Here is a 21,775-nt window from a genome sequence, read left to right as displayed (position 1 = left end):
ACCGTTTCAAATTAATGTTTGACAAAAGTAGATGTAAAATAGCAAGTAACAGCATGGAATATGTTCAAATAAATCCATAAAACAGTGCATTTTAGATAGTACTACGTTTTATGTCGGAAGAACATGAGGAATTAGGACTAGTAGTACTTTGTCTTCTTCCAGCATTTTCCATGAAAGTCCCGCCTTCGATGACGTCACCCGTCAATCACATACAGTTTGAAGCATAAAAGGATAAAGCGACGTTGCTCATATTTTACCCTAAAATCAAAGGGACACAAATCTGAAATCATGCGTTATCTTTTAGTTTGGCAAAATATAATGTATTCTTATTTTTATTTTGGGAGATTACCTGAGCCGTGACCGTTTTTTCCGTTCTGTGTAATGTGTGTCTGATTCTGATGTGAGAGTCACCAGAGATAATTTAGCAGAGACGGGCCACTTTTATTGAAATTAATCTGTGAGAAATTGGAACGCTCAAACAAGACGCTCTAGCGCCCAACGGTCAACGGATGTAGAAAGAAAGTCCCGCCTTATCACCTGTCAATTAACTCGATAATTCGCATGCGCATTAGCAAAACAAACCGGTAAAATTGCGTTTTTCAGCATCATTTACGATACATGTGTTGTTTGACTTTACTGCTGATTTAAAATAATTTCTTTAATTGTAATCTTGACCAACCGTTTTTTGAGATTTCGGTGTTCCCCTATTCAAGTATATAGGAGCTGCACTATCACGACTGGAATTAGCCTCCCGGGAGCGTTCCAAAAATGGCCGAAAGTGAACTGTGAAGACTTTGCATTCACCCAGACATTAATTAATTTTTTATTAAATTGAGCATTTTCTTTGCGTTGTCCATATTCATATGCACATTGTAAAAATGAAATAAATGCATTTGAATGGACGTATCAATTCTACTGAGTGGGATATTTAATGCTATGTTTTTATGCTTCATTAGTTTACACAAAGGACAATAGGTGTACAATAATAATTTATAGGAACATAATTTGTGGACTGGAGGAGGGAATGTTCAACAGCAAAAAAAAAACCCATAATAATATTTCTACATAACATGTATTATGAAAAAATAAATAAACTACAAAACGAATTATTACAATTAATCGAAGAGAAACTAAATAAAAGTAGTAATGGTAAACTAAAAGCAATTGCTTTAGGCTCTTGTTCCTCTTTGTTTAATTATTATAATTAGCTAATTTTTACTTTTTGTGAACCCTTCCATCCAGAGTCGTTTTAAATATGTATTTTATTTTATATTACATTTTTTGCACATTGTCTATTAGCCTTCGTGAGCATTTCTAACTAGCAACAAACTGACATTTCAAACAGAATATGAAAATAAAACGTACAAGACTTGCGATTTTACGCAATCAAATGTTTATTTATTTATTTATTTTATTTGCATTTATACCGCCTTTTTTCATTTTTAAATAATTGAGGTCTTTTATTTTGCCCGTTTTCCCCTTTTCACCGGAAGCTGCAGGGTCGGTTTCTCGGTGAACTTTGCGCGTGAGAAGCGAGTTGTAATTGATTTGGTTTGTGTGAGTACAATATATTAATCTATTAGTTTTAGTTTTGAGTTTATATTTAATTTAATCATGTAAGCCTTTGATTAAAGCGCTTTCCCCGGCGGGTGAGCTTAAAATAAAGCGGGTTTATAGCGTTAGCTCGCGGCTAGCTGTTGTCCAGACAGACTGAACTCATCCCTGCAGATATTTTCCTACAAACCGGCCTTATTGAGCGGTTTAAACCCATTAAATGTAATTTATTTAATGTGTTTAAACGGGCTAGTTATCATACACCTACCAATGTGGATAATCAACCTTAAATAGTAGCCGCATTGTTGAGACATTGACCATTTGAGAAATGTGAAATCGGCCTTTCAGTGTGATTTTAGGTCTTTCAGGGCTAATCCCTAGTCCAATAAGCTCTTTTCAAGTTGATTTCTGCTCAGGATACTGGTTGAGGTCTTTCATTTATTTAAGTGTGATTTAAGAACTTTTAGTTGATTTCATGACACTTGAAAGACCTGTCATATTATTCTTATCTAATGTTTTAATGGTGATAATGTAGCGTTATGTTGATGTTGTATGTTTCTCTTCTGTTTAAGGTGGGTGTTCTGCCCCAAGATGTCATTCCCTCCTCATCTGCCCCGGCCACAGATAGGCATCCCAACGATGCCTCCAGGAATCCCTCCTCCACAGTTTGCTGGATTTCCACCATCAATGCCTCCAGGTGATCAGGATAACCTACATAAATAAACCTGGCCTTTAAAATAAACATGCTCCGTAGTGGTTGGATATGCTTTCTTATAGGTTAAACATTGCACAGTTGATGTAAATCTATCTGAATACAAGCTGTCAGGTTAGCTGATGGTTGTTAAAATGTTTTGGACACCATTTAGACAGTTGTGGCATTGTAAATTTGTTTTCAGGGACTCCAATGATTCCAGTCCACATGGGGATCATGACATCAGCCCCTACGGTAATCTTCCTCACTTTAAAACTTAAACAAACAAGTAAATTATAATATGGAGCCATCCAGTCATAAACTCTGACAGGGTTTAACTCTGACAAGAACTTTAAGCACTTCAACCTTCCGCGAACCCTGTTAACAATGTACAAAAGAAGTGTAGAAGTAAAATCAATTTCGATGTATCATCCCATCCCTACAAATCCGCTTACTAAATAAATAAGTGGACATGAAATACTGAATTTCATGAAGGGAGTGCAGACTTATGTGAGATGTAATATAAGCACAGCTGTGAAGGGAATTGGTTGACTGAGACAATTTTACAGTTTGTCATTATTCAAAAATGTTTGACTACAGCCATTTGACCAATCCCAATCGAGTGATTCATGGAACCATGTTATACAGTATTTTATGTTGGTAATATGTCTTAGTTATTAACTTGATCTTAAAATTGATACCAACCTCTTTGTATGGTCATTTAGGCTCACATGGTTATATATTCAGTGGGTTTACGATACAATAATCTTTCTTAATCAGGTTCTTGTGCCCACCTCAATGCCTTTGGTCAGTAAAGTTGCTGGTCCCAGGAAGGACACCGCAGCCACTCGGGCAAAAGAGAATGATGATGGCAACATCCCCACGACCACAGTGTTTGTGGGGAACATCTCTGAGAAAGCCTCTGACATGCTCATCAGACAGCTGCTGGCTGTGAGTATAATGCAGTGACCTTATAATATCATAAATCTCTGCCAATAATGCTTTGCTATTATTTTTTATTTCCTTACGTGTTTTTTTTTTCCAAAAGTCTTGGATATGCAAAATGCCTAAAAATGTAACTGTTTGTGTTACATGATGTAAAAGTTACATCGGAGACCTTTCAGCAAGGTAGAGCCTTGCACTGCAAAAGGACTGGGCGATACAAACAATTGTTGTTGTTTTTGAAATGGCTTAGATATTTTATGTTCAACTATTAGCTGCACCATTATAGCCAAGTAGATTCAAAACTGATTCAGTTTTACCAACTCAATTTTTTGCTAGTGAAGTTTAAATCGGAGACTCTTAAAACATCTGTCTTATCGCTCTTCAGCTCGGTAGTTAATATTTTATATCGGCAGAAGAACTCATTACAATTATATCAATAATATCCAGCATAATGTAATCCATTAGCTAATCCAAAATGTGTTGTTCTAATCTCAAAATTGTCCCACAATTGTTTCATGTTACTGCCAGTTTGATTTATATTAATGTTGAACTCTTCTACTTCAGAAATGTGGCTTAGTCTTAAGCTGGAAGCGGGTTCAGGGCGCCTCAGGAAAACTCCAAGGTAAAACCAGTTAAACGCATCCGTATAACACCTTATCACATTTCGTTTCAGCCTATTTAGTTGTACTGATAATGTAGATAAAATGTCACTCTGGCTCCTCACAGACATTCTTTCACTTTCAGCATTTGGTTTCTGTGAGTATAAAGAGCCTGAATCTACTCTCCGAGCTCTACGGCTGCTACATGAGCTGCAGGTTGGAGAAAAGAAACTGTTGGTCAAAGTCGATGCCAAAACAAAAGCACAGCTGGACGAGTGGAAAGCAAAGAAAAAGAGTGCCAGTGAAAATGGAGTGAGTAAAAAGGTTACCTCTCTGATTTAGGATGTCAATATTACTGGTTCTGCAGTAACAAGATAATGTTTAAAATAAAAAGGGTAATACTAGTCTTTATTGAATTGGTAGTACTGAGCACATGCTCAATTTAGTTTGTTCTGACTGCTTATTTCAATAATTTGGAAAAACTTGAAGCAATAAATACACTTTGAGTCTTCGTGCCATTGTTTTAAATTTATTTCATATTTATATGAATATATCTGCACCAAATAAATATGCAAATATCTTTTGTGTGCGTGTCTGTTAGAACGGCAAGGCAGTGGAAGTTGGTGAAGACGAAGAGGAGGTTCTGGATGACGAAACTAAGAAACGGGACCAAATCGTGAAAGGCGCCATCGACGGCCTGATCCGAGAATATTCAAGCGAACTCAGCGCATCGTCACAGGACGATGAGGCGAGCCGTCGCAAAAAAAGGAGAGACCGGAAGGACGAGGTTGGCTTTAGGTTATCTTGGTGTGACCTGTGCTACTCTTTAAATGCCCCAAAATATTTTAGCCTTAGTTAATTTTATCTTTAAAATCAACATGAAATCAAAATTGACTCCATATTATTTCAATGGAGCAAATTTTATTTGCAGTTTTTTTTATTAAAATGTGATAACATGTAATTGTAAACATAATAGCATGTCATTTATTCCCGATCAATACAATCTTTTAGGATACATTTTTTATATTTTGTTTTGGAAATAAAATGGGTTGCATAAGGCATTTCATGTTGACTTTAACGCAGGTTAACCATGATGCCCGCTTCCCTTTTTTGTTGTTTAGAATGACATCAATGACATTGACATGGAAGATGACAAAAGAGATTTGATTTCCCGGGAGATCAACAAATTCCGAGATACACATAAGGTAACATACATGCTAAAATACTCTGTATCACAGGTAGAGCAAAACAGCATTTTACACCTAGCTTACATTGCCAGCGTACATGTAGATTTAACACGCAAATCCACACAAAAAAGCATGAGTTGATATTTAGCCATTTATAGCATCAAAATTAAGTAATTTCCTTTTATAGCATCAAAATAAGCATTTATTTCCATTTATAGCATTAAAAGTCTCTTGATTAGACTAAACATTTACCACCATCTAAGATGTAATTTCTTTTACAAATACTATTCGATGATATAACACAGCAGCTATTAATGTAAGACTAGGCTTAGACTTCAGCACAGTTAAAGGGATATTTCAGCCAAAAATATGTTCACCGGAACACATAAATTTAACCACTGGAGTCATATGGATAATGTTTATGCTGACTGTCTGTGAATTGTTGTCTTCTATAGCGACACAATCGCTTTTGGTGCAAAAAAAGATCAGTATTTAAGTAGTTTTTAACTAGTATCCAATGCTTCACGAGAGGTGGGAGTCCAAGCGGTCTCATGTGACCGTATTTGCGGTGCCATGGATACAGATGTAGTCTCCCGTTCTCCGCTCGGTTGAGACATTCAGAATGAGCACACAAACGCACTGTGAAGGGATATATGGGAAAGGAGGCGGCGAGAACCGGCTTTACAATATAAATAATAGTTTTAATATAAAACTGAACAAAACGACACAAACACACATGACGGTCAGCTGACTGTAAACAATCTCGCTCTCCTCGCACCACCTTCCGCAGTAGGCCTTTATCCCTCTCTGAGTCTCAATTAGCCTGATAAGGGACCGGGTGTGTATAATCCCGGCCCCGCCCTCCGCCCTGTCACATTCCTCCCTCGTTCTCAGGCTGGGGAAGCCCCCAGCATGACGTACATCACCCCTCTTTCCCTGGTGAGGGGTTTGCCTTCCGCCCCGTCTGCTGGCAGGTCATCCCCGTCTACCTGGATGAGGGAGGGGACAAGGGGAGGGAAACAGAAATAATTAAAATAGATTCTTCAATCTAGAGAGATAAAGAAAAGAAAAAAACACTCACCAGTTCTCCGATATGCCGTAGATTGGTCCTCAGCCACTCCTCCACCCTCTAACGGACGACAGCCACGCCTCCCCGGGCGGGTCGGAGGTAGTCCTCCAGCCCCTGGCGGACAGAACGCCGCGCTCCATTCTCGGGGAACAGAAGGTGTCTCCCCCTCCCCTGGCAGTGGTTCTCCCGCTCCAGGCGGTCGGCAGCGAGCCCCTCCCTGCTCGCAGTCGGAGGTCTCAGACCCTACCGCGTTTCAGCGGCTGGTAAGGGACTCCTCCGCCCCTGGCAGCGCTCCAGGCAGTCGGTTAGGAGCCCCTTCTCCCCTCGGGGTCGGCGGCCATTCCTCCGCAGCTGCTGCGTTGGGGTGGATGGTAGTGGCGAGAACTCTACTACGGCGTATCCCTCCTTCCCGGGTTTTCGGCACCAGTGTAAAGCGATATATGGGAAGGAAGGAGGCAAGAACCGGCTTGACAATATAAATAATAGTTTTAATATAAAACTGTACAAAACGACACAAACGCACACATGACGGTCAGCTGACTGTAAACGATCTCTCTCTCTCTCTCCTCGCAGCACCTTCCGCAGTAGGCCTTTATCCCTCTCAGATGCTTAATTAGCCTGATAAGGGACCGGGTGTAATCACGACCCGGCACCGCCCTCCGTCCTGTCACACGCACCATTGTTAGTAACCAAAACCAACCAAGCTTCTGTAGAGCGTACCTTTACTCGCTTGTAAACAGCGCTGTGACGCATGCTGCTGCTCACCGGAAGTAAAAAAGTACTTAAATATTGGTCTTTTTCACACCAAAAGCGATCGTGTCACTTTAGAAGACATTACTTTAACCACTGGAGTCGTAGGATGACATTTCATACTGACTGTCTGATATTTGGAGCTTCAAAAGAGAAATCTCCATACACTTTCATTTTAAGGACCTACTGAGCTAAGATATTTTTCTATTTTTATTCAAATGTGTTCTGGTGAAGAAAGAAAGTCAGACACACCTGTGATATCAGCAGGGTGAGTAAACGATGAGAGAATTTTCATTTTTGGGTGAACTATCCCTTTAACTGGCTTGTGTAAACAGAAGTATGGCCTCCATGTTAAGAGTGGGATTTGTATTCACACTTACAATGCAAGGACGTTCTGTGAACTTCCCTTAAAGCTAATCTATTCATTAAACCCCACCATTATGATAGAAATCATATGGTGACTAAACCAAGATGAATCTCACAGCTTGGAAAAAGTTGCAAGGATAGGATGTAAGTATGACCTTTCCATTTTTCTCTACTTGTATTGGGCGCCCCCTTCTGGAGGACTCGCACAGAGGCAACTGACCGAAAATATGTTTGCACCAGCCATTGGCTCATTGGGGTGGAGTTATGTCAAAATACATTTATAGGGGTGTAAAAGTGTGTTTGACGTCATGTCGAATTCTTTTGTGATATTTTATAGCTTTATATTTAAGGGCTGAGCTATATTACAACCTGGTTCCCAAAGCATGAGGGCCAGTGAACCTGTGTGGGTCTGCTCGTTAAAAGTAAAAGTGATGTTGGTGATATAGTAAATACTGCTGACATGAATAACAGTGAATTGGCCCATTCGGCTCTTGTAAGAGTGGGGGGCGCCCTTCCACAGCACACGGATATACTGAAGATTTTGCAGGTATGAACCAACTTTGATTGAGTCTGTTACCACCTCCCATTTATTTCCCTGTTTGCTTGCACTCTTTCTTTGTGTGTCGTCCCTGGTTGTCTTATTTGGCTTAACATTTTGTTTTTGCTTCGTTAATATAGAATATACTTAAAAAAAAAAAGCTATTTTATATATAGGCAAGAAATGTTGTAATCTAGTTAAAAATGGGTGCTGTAATTTACTCTATATGTTAGTTTTACTGATCTAAAATCTTTGTGTCCCTCTAAGCTGGCTTGTGAAGTTTCTCTGCTTGATTGAATATAACCCACATTTTTTAAGTCAATGTAGTTGTTGCATACAATCAGTATATTGAAGGCTACTTTTAAGGTTACTTTGCACCAGATATTAGCAATGATACATTAATGAAATAATTGTACAACAGCATATTTTATTACTGTAAAAATAAATTATGATAATGAGCCACTTAAGTCATCATTGAAAACAATGGGAATAGTAAAAGTAAAACTTCCGGATGCATTACGATCATATGAGTTGGGGGGGTAAAATGTGCTTAAGTGTCCTCAAAATAATTTTTAAATATTTCATCATTTATTCACCCTCATGCATCCCAGATTTGTATGACTTTCTTCCTTCTGCAGAATACAAATGTAGATTATATCTCAGCTCTGTTGGTCCATACAATGCAGGTGAATGATGACCAGAACATTGAAGCACCAAAAAGCACATAAAGGCAGCATAAAAGTTATCCAGTGGTTAAATCCACGTCTTTTAAAGTGATCTAAAAAAAAAAGAACAGCACAAAATGTAACTCTTTCACTGTACATCTTGCTATGGTGATCTCTAGGCACGATCATGATTTCAAGCTTGAAATCTCGATCGCCAAGGAGACTGCTGATGTCACGATTTATAGCGTAAAAGGAGTTACCTTTTCGCCTGTTCTCAAACAAAACCGAAGTAGACATGGATAAACCACTAGAGTCACATGGATTGCTTTTATGCCGCTTTTATGTTGTTTTTGGAGCTTCAACGATTTGTTCACATTCACTTGCGTTGTATGGACCTACAGAGCTGAAATATTCATCTAGAAATCTTCATTTGTGTTCTGCAGAAGAGAGTCATACACATCTGGGATGGCATGAGGGCGAGTAAATGATGAGAGGTTTTTCAATTTTGGGTGAAGTATCCCTTTAATAGATATCTTTGTATTGTTTTTTTGGGTTAAATATGACAAGGACATTTTCTTGACGGATTGCTTAAGAATCGCCCTAATGCCTAAAACCCTGGTCCTGTTTTCCCTCTTCTAAGAGCTGTTGTATTTTTCTGTCTATCTGTCTCTTCACCTGTTTTATTTTTATTTGCTACTACCAAGTTACATGACACCCACGGCACCGAAATAACATGTAGCTTCATGCAAATTCTGTTAATTGTTTTTAGATTTGAGTCAAAATCCAGGAGAGTTCAGGCCTACAGTTTTTAGGAAGTAGACGGCGCTGATAGACCATTTGGATATTTTGGCAAACCGTGATATGAGAGCTGTATTTAATCGAGAATATAAAAGTCGTGGGTGTGATGCTGTTCCTGCGTGCGTTTTCATAATCACTAAAGTCAAACCCTCTGAGAGCCTGTGTCGTCTGCAGTGGGGTAAGCAATTTCTACACATTCATTTGTTGCTTTTTCTATCCAAACCTGAAGAGCTACAAAGAAGCAAATCTAAAGAATGTATTATAGCAACGTTTGCTAAATGTTTGGAAGTTGTTTGTGAGATTGTGAGCTTCCGTTTGTAATATGTTGTAAGCACAAAAATCGTTTGATTTAAACTCCTTGTGAATCCTGTGACATGCTTTTCCTCCCAGGCCTAACAATAAAGGCTTGTAGGGCAACGGAAGCACTCTGAGTCGCTAGTCAACACCTGTAAGTGCACAAAACAAACTAGTTTCACAAGGATTGAAGCCTCTTTCTATTGCTCATGTGATGAGATGGAGATTTCAGCGCCCTCAACTCATTCTGGGCTTTTTCAAATGTTGAATTTGTATGTCAAAAAGTGGTTTCCAGGTTTCCCAGTAAATTTCAGTTAGAAAAAAAGGGGTCGAGTTGCATCTCCTGTCAGACCAATTAACGTATGACCCTGTTTGGAGACCTTGTCTGGAAACAACATGGGTTGTCTCAGATGGGAGAATTGAAAAATGACTTGAATAATATGCTGCTCTGTCACAATATTCATTGTGGTCCAAAAAAATCTGGGATTTTATTCATTTAAGTTTGGAAGTTGTTTTAGTATTTTAAAAAGTAAATCGAAGAATAGTTATCTTAAAATGAAGGTGAAACGTGTCATTTCTGCACCACTAAATTAAATCGCAAAAATATATTTTTCCCCGAAATGTATGCGACGAATCGAATGCAAGCAGATTTGTGACATTGACCGTGTTAAATGAGGTCAGATTTCCTTGCTTTCATGTATAATGCATTAGTAGATTAATTTGATCGCATAAATTGTAATGAAAATTATTAAAATCATAGAACGCAAAATAGTAGCATATTCATTGACGTCAGACATTTGGACCCCACTGCATATAGTGAAAAAGTGTCAGGGACTGTAAACCACTTCCTTAGACTGATATTGTGATGTGCACTCGTCTCGTATGTAATCATTGAATAATCCTAAATATTCCTTCGCCATTTTCCAACAGAAACTGGAAGAGGAAAAGGGGAAGAGGGAGAAAGAGAGGCAAGACCTTGAGCGAGATCGTAAGGAGAGAGACAAGGAACGTGAGAGAGAGCGCGAAAGACGAGACCGCGAACGCGAGAAGGACAGAGAGAGGGAGCGGGAGAGAGAGAGAGAACGTGAGGAGAGGGAAAGAGACCGCGAGCGCACAAAAGAGCGCGAGAGAGAGAGGGAGTGGGAAAAAGACAGAAGCCGCGACCGCAGTGGAGACCGCAGCCGATCCAGGTACACGCAACATCACATGAGCCAGTTTTTCTCAGTTCAGTCTGCAGACTAAAACTATACATGTATCAGCCATAATTAGCATTTTATGTATTTTTTTGTTTAGCTGATATTGGAAGCAGATAAAAGCAGGGCCTTTTCCAGTTTAAGCAGTGTATATTTTTTCTATTCTAGCTTTCAAAAATCTGTGACAACCTGAAAATATTCATGCAGCATGAATTCAATGTTCTCAACAATAAGACACAAATTGAAAACCTTAATTTCACACTTGATGGGGCCCTGTCTGTTTTCAGAGAACAGAGTCGTGATCGAGAGCGAGATAAGGAGAAGAAGCGAGATCGTGAGGAGGATGAGGAGGAGGCGTATGAGCGGCGCAAGCTGGAACGCAAACTGCGAGAGAAAGAAGCGGCATATCAGGAGGTGAATGATTCGTCTTATCTTTTCTTTCTCTTACTGTCACACTTTTGAGCGGACCTTTTTGTTCAACACTGGCCTTCAGCATTAAACATTTATGTTATTTTTTTTCCATCACCTAACAGCGTCTGAAGAACTGGGAGCTCAGAGAGAGGAAGAAGGCCAGAGATTACGCCAAAGAGATGGAGAGAGAGGAGGAACGCCGCCGTGAAATGGTAATCGAATGGCTTTCTATAAGGTGTATTTAAATAGAGTAGTTTACGATGTTCATTAAGTTATTAGTCCATAGACCTTTATATGTTCCTTTTGTAATGCATGCCTTAGTTGCAGCTGAAAAAATACAGCAATGCTCAATACAAAATTACATTTAATCATCAAATTATTAATTTTTCTAAGCAACATAGTTCATTAGCCGTTTAACAGAATAGCATCTTTGCACCTTAATGTAGAATTTAATAAATGTTAGGTCAGATTTTGTAGCAAGAACTGTCTGTTTTGTGAATTTCATTTAAAGGGGACCTATTATGCAAAATTCTCTTTTACATGGTGTTTGAACGTAAATGTGTGTTGGCAGTGTGTGTACACAACCACCCTATAATGATAAAAATCCACCCTGTCCTTTTATTTTAATCCCCATTAATCACAAACACTGTTTCAGAAAATGCTGTTTGCAGATTCTGTACAATGTGACATCACATTCTCTAGGCCACACCACTAATGTTGACCGACACTGCCGTTTTGGCATAGACCCGCCCTGAAGGAGTTCTACACAGTCGCCATTGTTTTGATGCCGGAGCAGCTGTAGACAAGAATGTCTCCTAAGCGATTGAGGTGTTTTCTTGTTGGATGTAAGAATGAACATGGCAGCCTTCATTTACTCCCGACATCTGAGCCACTGAAGACGGTGGATTAGTTTTGTTTTTGAAGGGAATGTGCCCTCCAATCTTCCTAAATGTGTTTATGTTTGCACCAGGGCTGGACATCTGGCATACCGGCCATTTTCACGGTGGGCCGACGCTCTTTGGCGCTGATCAGGGGCGAACTGGCCATCGGGCGAACCGAGTGGGTCAGTGGATGGGCCGCGAAATGGGCAGAAATAAGCTAAAATAAGCAGCCGCGATTTGGTTTTGTGGTCCGAGAATGGACCACAAAACGGCGCTGCAATGTGCAGAAAAGGAAGACGAGTTTTGGGCCAGTTGCCATGTAAAATGGCCAATTTCTCTTCCCAGTCCAGCCCTGGTTTGCACGAATCATTTTACACCAGATTGCGTTGTAACAGTATTGTGTGTGTGTGTTGCTCATCCATCGTTGCAAAACTGCTGAAACTCTACAATAAATAAATTGATCAAATAACCATTCGGAAACTTCCTTATGATGTCTAGTTATCCGAAGCGGAGATGTCAAAACTCCGCCCTATTCTGGATATGCACCAGCTCATTTGCATTTAAAGACACACACACACAAAAATTAGCATTTTCAACATGGTATAATAAATGATCTGTAGGGTATTTTGAGCTGAAACTTCACAGACATTCTGGGGACACCAATGTTTTAAATTACATCTTGTGAAAAGGGGCATAATAGGTGCCTTTTTAAACCACTTTGGTGACACAATACAGTTTAGCTTTAGGTTTTATTCTGTTTGCATCTCATCCTTTTAGGCTAAAGAAGGAAAGCGACTGAAGGAATTTCTGGAAGATTATGATGACGAAAGGGATGACCCAAAATACTACAGGTGAGTTCTAGTGAACAGTTTAAATTACTCCGCAACAGACGTTCTGGGAGACTCATTTGTGCATTTACAAGTCTGTGCTGTTCCTCTGTTTTGCCTATAGGGGCAGCGCTCTTCAGAAGCGACTGCGGGACAGAGAGAAAGAGATGGAACTGGATGAGCGTGACAGAAAACGAGAGAAGGAAGAGCTGGAGGAGATCAGACAGAGACTGCTGGCAGAGGGACACCCGGACCCAGATGCGGAGTTACGCAGGGTGAGTCTACAGCTCCTACTTGCTTCATTGCTGTACAATATTTGTTTTTTACATAAATAGGCCTACAGCCGTGGCCAAAAGTATTGTCAGTGACATTTTGTGTTTTGCAAAGTTTGCTGCTTCAGTATTTGTAGATTATTTTTTCACATGTTTCTATGGTATACTGGAAAACAATAATGCAAAGAGTCGATATTTACAGTGTTGACCCTTGTTCTTCATAACCTCTGCAATTCTGTCTGGTATGCTGGATATCAGCTTCTTGGCCAAATCCTGACTGATGGTGATCCATCCTTGCCTTATTAGTGCTCGTAGTTGATCACAATTTGTGGGCTTCATTTTGTCCACTCGCCTTTTTGAGGATTGACCACAGGTTCTCTATGGGATTAAGATCTGGGGAGTTGCCTGGCCAAGGATCCAAAATGTCAATGTAATGATCTCCGAGCCACATCATTATAACTCTTGCCTTGTGACATGGTGCTCCATCATGCTGGAAAATGCACGGATCATTAGATGCTCCTGGATCGTTGGGAGAAGTTGCTCTTGCAGGACGTTTTGATACCAATCTTTATTCATGGCCGTGTTTTTGGGCAGAATTGTGAGTGAGCCCACTCACCGTGATGAAAAGCAACCCCACACATGGATGATCTCAGGATGCTTCACTGTTGGCACGACACAGGACTATTGGTACCGTTCACCTTTTCTTCTCTGGACTATCGATTTTTCAGATGTCCCAAACAGTCGGAAGGGGCTTCGTCAGAGAAAATAAATTCGCATCATTCTTCTGCTGTCCAATGCTTGTACTTCCTGCAGAAGTTCAGCCTGTCCTTGATGTTTTTCTTGGAGAGAAGTGGCTTCTTTGCTGCCCTTCTTGACACCAGACCATTGTCCAAAAGTCTTCGCCCTACTGTGTGTGTAGATGCTCTCACACCAACCTGCTGCCAATATTGAGCTCTACACTGGTGGTGACACGATTCCGTAGCTGAATCCTCAGGAGGAGACAGTCCTGGTGCTTGCTGGACAATCTGGGACGTCCTGAAGCCTTCTTCACTGCAGTTGAACCTCTCTCCTTGAAGTTCTTTATGATCCGATAAATGGTTCTTTCAGGTGCAATATTCTTTGCAGCAATTTCCTTGCATGTGAGGCCATTTTGATGCAAAGCGATGATGGCTGCATGTCTTTCTATAGAGGTAACCATTGCTAACAAGAACACAATGATTGGAAGCACTACTTCCTTTTTATAGCAATCAGTCTGTGATTTTTTTAAGGTTTTTGCAATTATCTAAAATGCATCTGATCACTCTGCACAATAATCTAGAAACAATGTGAATCAACACCACAACAACTGAAGCAAAACACAAAATGTATGTCACTGCCAATACTTTTGGCCACGGCTGTACTTGTGCTAATGTAGATCGGGCTGGCCGATATATTTCGATGATATATTCAGGATGACTATAATGCTGGTAATAAAAAATAAAGCAAGATCTTGAGTTTCACAATGGTTTTATTGTACTTTTTATTAGACCATTACGTTTCCTCAGTAGTGCATTGGTAGACTAGTTTTGCAATCCCTCTTTCTCACGCAGCTTGCAAGTTTGAGAGACAGGTTAAGGCAGGTGTTTTAAATAGTGTTTCTGATTGAATGAAAAATAAATTTTCCACTGTTGTCTTTCTGTCCATCAGATGGAGGAAGAGGAAGAGCGTTTGCGGCAGCCGCCAGTGAAACCCGAGCCGGAGGAGGAGAGAGAACACAAACCCTCACGAGATGAGCGAGAAAGAGGGAGGGACCGAGAGAGAGACCGGCGTAAGGAAAGCAGAGACCACGTTCATGTCCACACCCCATCTGATGATGATGATGATGTAGAGGAAGGGGAGGAGCTAGAGGATGAGGAGGAAACCAAACCCTGCCTCAAACCCACCATGAGGCCCATCATGGCTGCCCCCTCTGTGTCATCAGCTAGCGGTAATACCACGCCCAACACACCCCGAGAGGATTCACCCTGCGGCATCATCATCCCTCATGAGAACTCCCCGCCGGAGGTCCAGCCTCAGGAGGAGAACCGCCCCAAGATCGGCCTGAGCCTCAAACTAGGTGTGTTCATGTTGTGTCTAGCAAGATGTTGTGCCGAAAACTAAAAAACTATGCCATTGCGTTTTAATTTTGACCACAGTATTGTTCAATTGACAACGGGTTATCACAACATTTGCTTAATTTAGAATTTTGACCACAATATTCTTCAGAAGGCATTTGGGTTCAACTTTCACTTGCATTTTAATTTTGACCGCAATATTCCTCAATAGACGACAGGTTTGAATTTTGATCGCAATATTCTTTTTCTGATTAACAGTTTTTTATTTATTTATTTATTTATTTTTTTATTAATATATTACATACAATAAATTACAATATACATGAATGGAATCAAACATGGAATTATCTATTTTAAACCCCAATATCCCCCCTCCCAAACCCCACCCCAACCCTCAACAACATCCTGTGGTCAAGCCTGAGTAACACAGGTATATACACACATAATAAATAATAATTTAAATGATAGCAACAAATAAAGAGAGAAATGCAGAAAAGAAAAATTCCACAAAAGATACAATTTTCAAATTCAACCACAAACATGTTACTCCTCACTGAGAGCCCTGCAGAAGGGTTTAGGATTTGTCCCATTTCTTTTCATACACCAAGTCTGCCAAGCTGTTTTTAAGACATCTTTTCTGGTTGGAAAGCTGTGGTAGGGCAATATGCTGTCAGAGTGGTGGTGACGTAGTGGCTAAAGCACAAGGCTGTTAATCAGAAGGTCGCTGGTTCTAACCCCACAGTCACCACCATTGTGTCCTTGAGCAAGACACTTAACTCCAGGTTGCTCTGGGGGGATTGTCCCTGTAATAAGTGCACTGTAAGTCACTTTGGATAAAAGCGTCTGCCAAATACATACATGTAAATGTAGAGCAAGAGCTTCTGATTTAGACCAGGACCTGTGTCCTGAAAATTTGGAGCCAGAATTAATAATTCTATGAAAGCTAGGCATAGATCTTCTAGGGTTGGAGACAAATAATAATATATGATCTGCGTAGAGTAGATGTTTATGCACCACACCTCCTGCTACAACACCAGGAAAATCATCCTCTTTTCTTATTGTGGCTGCTAATGGTTCCAGGGAAAGTCAGAACAATGAAGGAGAGAGAAGGACCGGGTTTCCCTACCAAGACCAAAATAATCTGAAATTAATCGATTAGTTTGCACTGCTGCTATCGGTTGTATATAAAGTAACTTAATCCATCCAATAAATGTTTTCCCAAGCCTGTAAATTTCCAAAATCTTAATATGATAGTCCCACTCCACCCTATCAAATGCCTTCTCGGTTAATTTTGACCACAATATTCCAATTTGAAATACTTTTGAATTGACAAACAGTTCGTGGTTCACTTGCATTTGAATTTGGAGTGCAATATTGTTTAATAGACAACGGACTAATTTAGGTTGATGTGTCAACAGTGAGGGTGTAAATGTGTTCTGGTTTCTGTTCGAATATAAGGGCCCCTTTTTTCCCGACTGAAACCAGTTTATATAACTTAATTACAATTTAATATATTTTAGCCTGTTTTCTCTTTCCACTGAAACCCCCTTTAATTTTTTTAAATGGCGTGTTTTATAATATACCATATTAGTTTTTTTCTTTGTGGTATAGAAATGTATGGAGAAAATGAGGATGGAGAAATATGAAATTTCAGCAATATTGGTGTAAACTATTCATTTTGGTCCCTAGTTTTGGATGTCCTTTTAATATATTGGATGAGCAGTGACACATGCAGGATTTACATCTGATTTGTTTTTTCAATCCAGTTTACGTTAATGCTGGTACTACTTCATAAACCAATTCTGTGTTTGCGACTTTATTTTTTGGCCATATTTGGTTCAGGTTTTATTAATGGGTTCTTTTATCCTATCGTAAGTTGCCACTGATAGCCCGAGTCAGCCAAGCGTAGCAAAGCGGAAGAAGCTGGCGGTGGAAAGCGTCTTCAACCGTTTTGATGATGATGAGGTGGATGAGGTGCCACGCAAGAGGAAGCTGGTGCCTTTAGACTATGAGGACGAGGAGAAGGGAGGGGACGGGGATGCAGCTGGTGGTAAAGGCGCGAACACGGAGGAGAAACGCGAACACATCAAGAGTCTGATCGAGAAAATTCCTACTGCCAAACCAGAGCTCTTCAACTACCCTCTGGACTGGTCTGTCGTTGATACGGTATGACTTTTGACTTTTGAGTCATTTTTGGAGGAATTGCTGCTCGTCTCGAGCGTTGTTGTAAATTGTATACATGTGTTTTTTTTATGTATCACCATCCAGACTCTCATGGAGAAGCGCATTCGACCGTGGATCAATAAGAAGATTGTTGAGTACATTGGTGAAGAAGAAGCTACATTAGTCGATTTTGTTTGCACGAAGGTAAACCGCTGTCAAATTTCATTTGTATTATTTGTCACATAGAGCTGGGTGATTAACTTAAAAAAACTTGAAGTATAGCCAAGTGTGTGTGTGTGTGTGTATGTATATATACAGGTGAAACTCGAAAAATTAGAATATCGTGCAAAAGTGCATTAATTTCAGTAATTCAACTTAAAAGGTGAAACTAATATATTATATAGACTCATTACAAGCAAAGTAAGATATTTCAAGCCTTTATTTGATATAATTTTGATGATTATGGCTTACAGCTTATGAAAACCCCAAATTCAGAATCTCAGAAAATTAGAATATTGTGAAAAGGTTCAGTATTGTAGGCTCAAAGTGTCACACTCTAATCAGCTAAACACCTGCAAAGGGTTCCTGAGCCTTTAAATGGTCTCTCAGTCTGGTTCAGTTGAATTCACAATCATGGGGAAGACTGCTGACCTGACAGTTGTGCAGAAAACCATCATTGACACCCTCCACAAGGAGGGAAAGCCTCAAAAGGTAATTGCAAAAGAAGTTGGATGTTCTCAAAGTGCTGTATCAAAGCACATTAATACAAAGTTAAGTGGAAGGGAAAAGTGTGGAAGAAAAAGGTGCACAAGCAGCAGGGATGACCGTAGCCTGGAGAGGATTGTCAGGAAAAGGCCATTCAAATGTGTGGGGAGCTTCACAAGGAGTGGACTGAGGCTGGAGTTACTGCATCAAGAGCCACCACACACAGACGGGTCCTGGACATGGGCTTCAAATGTCAAACGTCTTACCTGGGCTAAAGAAAAAAAGAACTGGTCTGTTGCTCAGTGGTCCAAAGTCCTCTTTTCTGATGAGAGCAAATTTTGCATCTCATTTGGAAACCAAGGTCCCAGAGTCTGGAGGAAGAATGGAGAGGCACACAATACAAGATGCTTGAAGTCCAGTGTGAAGCTTCCACAGTCTGTGTTGGTTTGGGGAGCCATGTCATCGGCTGGTGTTGGTCCACTGTGCTTTATTAAGTCCAGAGTCAACGTAGCCGTCTACTGGGACATTTTAGAGCACTTCATGCTTCCTTCAGCAGACAAGCTTTATGGAGATGCTGACTTCATTTTCCAGCAGGACTTGGCACATGCCCACACTGCCAAAAGTACCAAAACCTGGTTCAGTGACCATGGTATTACTGCGCTTGATTGGCCAGCAAACTCGCCTGACCTGAACCCCATAGAGAATCTATGGGGCATTGCCAAGAGAAAGATGAGAGACATGAGACCAAACAATGCAGAAGAGCTGAAGGCCGCTATTGAAGCATCTTGGTCTTCCATAACACCTCAGCAGTGCCACAGGCTGATAGCATCCATGCCACGCGCATTGAGGCAGTAATTAATGCAAAAGGGGCCCAAACCAAGTACTGAGTACATATGCATGATTATACTTTTCAGAGGGCCGACATTTCTGTATTTAAAATCCTTTTTTTATTGATTTCATGTAATATTCAAATTTTCTGAGATTCTGAATTTGGGGTTTTCATAAGCTGTAAGCCATAATCATCAAAATTATATCAAATAAAGGCTTGAAATATCTTACTTTGCTTCTAATGAGTCTATATAATATATTAGTTTCACCCTTTAAGTTGAATTACTGAAATTAATGAACTTTTGCACGATATTCTAATTTTTCGAGTTTCACCTGTGTGTATATATATATATACACACACATACATACATACACACACACACACACACACACACACACACACACATTAGGGATGCCGATTTAACGTGTTAATTCAGTGCGATTCATTTTATTAAAAATAACGCATTAAAAAAATTCACGCAATGCCCCCGGACCATAATAAGGAAGATTCCTGAGAAATGCAAGCTTGTAGTACCACCTGTTTACTCCAGAGGGCAGTAAGTGAAACTTCAGCTGTACATACCATACAGTGAAGCAGGCAACACAAACATACGTTACATTCTTGCGTTCAAAACACTTGGAGCGCAAATCCGAACTAAGTATCAAACTATATTTAATGACACAGTGACCTAAAAATATATGTTTATGACACAACGCACCTGAGACGCTTCACAAGCATGTCTGATGCAGGTGTTCATTGACGGGTCCTTAAACAAGCCCTCATAATAAATCTCCAACTGATTGACAAATTCACTTGTGTAATGGATTGCTGTGAACTGTGTGCCAATGATTGACTTATGATCAATAATATGGTAATAAACAATACATTGTATTCTAAAGCCACTTTTTGTATCGTCTTATCAATGATGAACTCTTCTGCACAAGAATGTAATGCATTTTTATTATATATATATATATATATATATATATATATATAAAATGTATAATCATTATAAATTGATTGTTATATAAGGGGTTTTCTCAGCAAATATTTGTATATGCAATTAATCGGGGCACCATGTAATTAATTTGATTAAAACAAGTATTTGATTGACTGCCCTAAAATAAAATATATATATATTTAATATATTAAACTGTTTAACTGAAATATGGGAAAAAATTATTTTAATGGTTCATTTAATAAATTTAATTGAAATACAGTATACCTTTGTTTCTAGCAGATTAAAAATAATTAACTTTTTTTTTTTTTACTGCCTTTTTAGTTTTACTAGATTCTTAATATGAAAAATTTATTTTTATTTTTTTAAATTTAAGATTGGATTCTATTTAGTTGAAATGTGGTAAAAATACAGATTTACGAGAAGATTCAAAATATTTAATAACTAAAATACAGTAAAAATGGTTTTCAGTAGATTCGAAATATTTATTGAAATACCGTAAAAATCGAATTGAGTACTTTTAAAATATTCAACAAACAGTAAAAATCTAGTTTTAAGTGTAATTAAAAAATATTTAAAAGGGGAAGTGACCTTATTAAGCTCATGTACCATGTAAGCCCACTTACGGTTTTATTTTGAAATATAAAAAAGACAAAACGAGAAATGAGTTGTTGCAGAGGAAATACACATTGCACTTAATTTTGTCTTCCAACACAGTGAGTATTAAATCAAAGATGAATCTCATCTCAACACTCATGTTAATATTTCTTTAAAACAATGTTGGTGGGCTTAATTGGATCACTTCCCCTAATTTCATTACAGTAAATGTCTACTTAAAAGGAACGTTTTTCTCTAAATGAGCACAAAAATAAAACTTTCCATAATTTTATATCCCCAGCAAAACCATTATGAACATTTCTTAGTGGTTCTAGGGGTCCAACAATGTCTAACATCCCTCAATGGTTCACATGTTTACAGTCTCAGTGACTTCTCTGAACCAGATCAAATGTTTAACAATGACTGTTGCTGTTTCTTCACAGGTGATGGCTCACAGTACACCGCAAGGCATTTTAGATGATGTTGCAATGGTAAATTCAGACTTAAACATCATTTTGAAGACTCTAATCGGTTTGTATTAGCTACATTCCCTAAATATTAAAATGTTTCCACAGGTGCTGGATGAAGAAGCCGAAGTCTTCATAGTTAAAATGTGGAGGTTATTGATTTATGAAACCGAAGCCAAGAAGATTGGACTTGGGAAATGAGCGATGAGCATCAATGAACTTTTGCTTTTTACTTCCTGTTTGGGCTCCACAGCTCATCTAGGCTCAAAAACAACAGGAAACTCATCCATTTCCAAACTTTGGAGTTAAAATTCAACAGTTTAATCTCTCAAGCACCACCGTCTGTTTCAGCTGCTCTCGTTTCACCACTGAGAGGAACAGGTTTGACTTCTCAGGGCCTTCCTGTTGAATCCATCTGTGCTGATTAGAGTAGGAGCTCTTTCTGTGAGTACAGTTGCCCATGTACATTTATCAATTGCCAATCAATCTGGGTTGTGATTTTTACCATTTTAGGTTGTTTTGGTAGCCCTCCAACTGTACCAAAGAGTTTCCCTAAAAAGATAATGGAAGTTGATTGGACCCCAACACTGTTTAGAAGGTTCTGGATAAACTGATTGTCTTTGTTTTTGTACTTATCAGTGGATGTGTTTTGAATAAAAGTGATTCATTTTTGTAGTAAAATTGATGTTTCTGTGTATGTTTAGATTTGTACATTCCTGGTTTCAAATTAACCACGCGGGACACTTCCGGAGTTTTAGGTTGTTTACGACGGAAGTCTCAAAGCTGCATGTCACCAACAACGCACCAATCAGGCTTGATGTTTTTGTTGAATATAGAAATCTATTGAAAGCCATTAGTATAAAAAAAAACTTTGCATGGGCTCATTTAGAATAAATAATATAGTTTTGAATGGGGATGGGAAT

General features: G+C 39.2%; 1 protein-coding gene across 1 annotated transcript; it reads left to right on the top strand.

Annotated features, from left to right (window-relative positions):
• The first annotated feature begins 1,482 nt into the window (after positions 1 to 1,482).
• LOC127623584 (RNA-binding protein 25-like) lies at positions 1,483 to 21,533 on the top strand. Its single transcript, XM_052097976.1, has 18 exons — positions 1,483 to 1,557; positions 2,127 to 2,251; positions 2,451 to 2,500; positions 3,026 to 3,196; positions 3,755 to 3,812; positions 3,935 to 4,101; positions 4,391 to 4,576; positions 4,911 to 4,994; positions 10,387 to 10,646; positions 10,937 to 11,063; positions 11,183 to 11,272; positions 12,719 to 12,792; positions 12,893 to 13,043; positions 14,727 to 15,135; positions 17,010 to 17,299; positions 17,402 to 17,500; positions 20,829 to 20,876; positions 20,961 to 21,533. The coding sequence occupies exons 2-18, from the start codon at positions 2,146 to 2,148 to the stop codon at positions 21,051 to 21,053; spliced, it is 2,463 nt and encodes an 820-aa protein (XP_051953936.1). The 5' UTR covers positions 1,483 to 1,557; positions 2,127 to 2,145; the 3' UTR covers positions 21,054 to 21,533.
• The last annotated feature ends 242 nt before the right edge of the window (positions 21,534 to 21,775 follow it).

This window comes from Xyrauchen texanus, chromosome 30 (assembly GCF_025860055.1).
Source record: "Xyrauchen texanus isolate HMW12.3.18 chromosome 30, RBS_HiC_50CHRs, whole genome shotgun sequence".
NCBI classification, from domain to species: Eukaryota; Metazoa; Chordata; class Actinopteri; order Cypriniformes; family Catostomidae; genus Xyrauchen; species Xyrauchen texanus.
Note: the sequence above shows the minus strand (reverse complement) of the source record. Positions and strands in the feature narration are given on the sequence as shown.

Bases quoted from the DNA above. Each gene is read 5' to 3' on its own strand.
- LOC127623584 (XM_052097976.1), top strand. From the start codon at position 2,146: ATGTCATTCCCTCCTCATCTGCCCCGGCCACAGATAGGCATCCCAACG. The intron at 2,252-2,450 runs GTGATCAGGATA...ATTTGTTTTCAG, and splicing joins TCCACCATCAATGCCTCCAG to GGACTCCAATGATTCCAGTC. The intron at 17,501-20,828 runs GTAAACCGCTGT...GTTTCTTCACAG, and splicing joins TCGATTTTGTTTGCACGAAG to GTGATGGCTCACAGTACACC.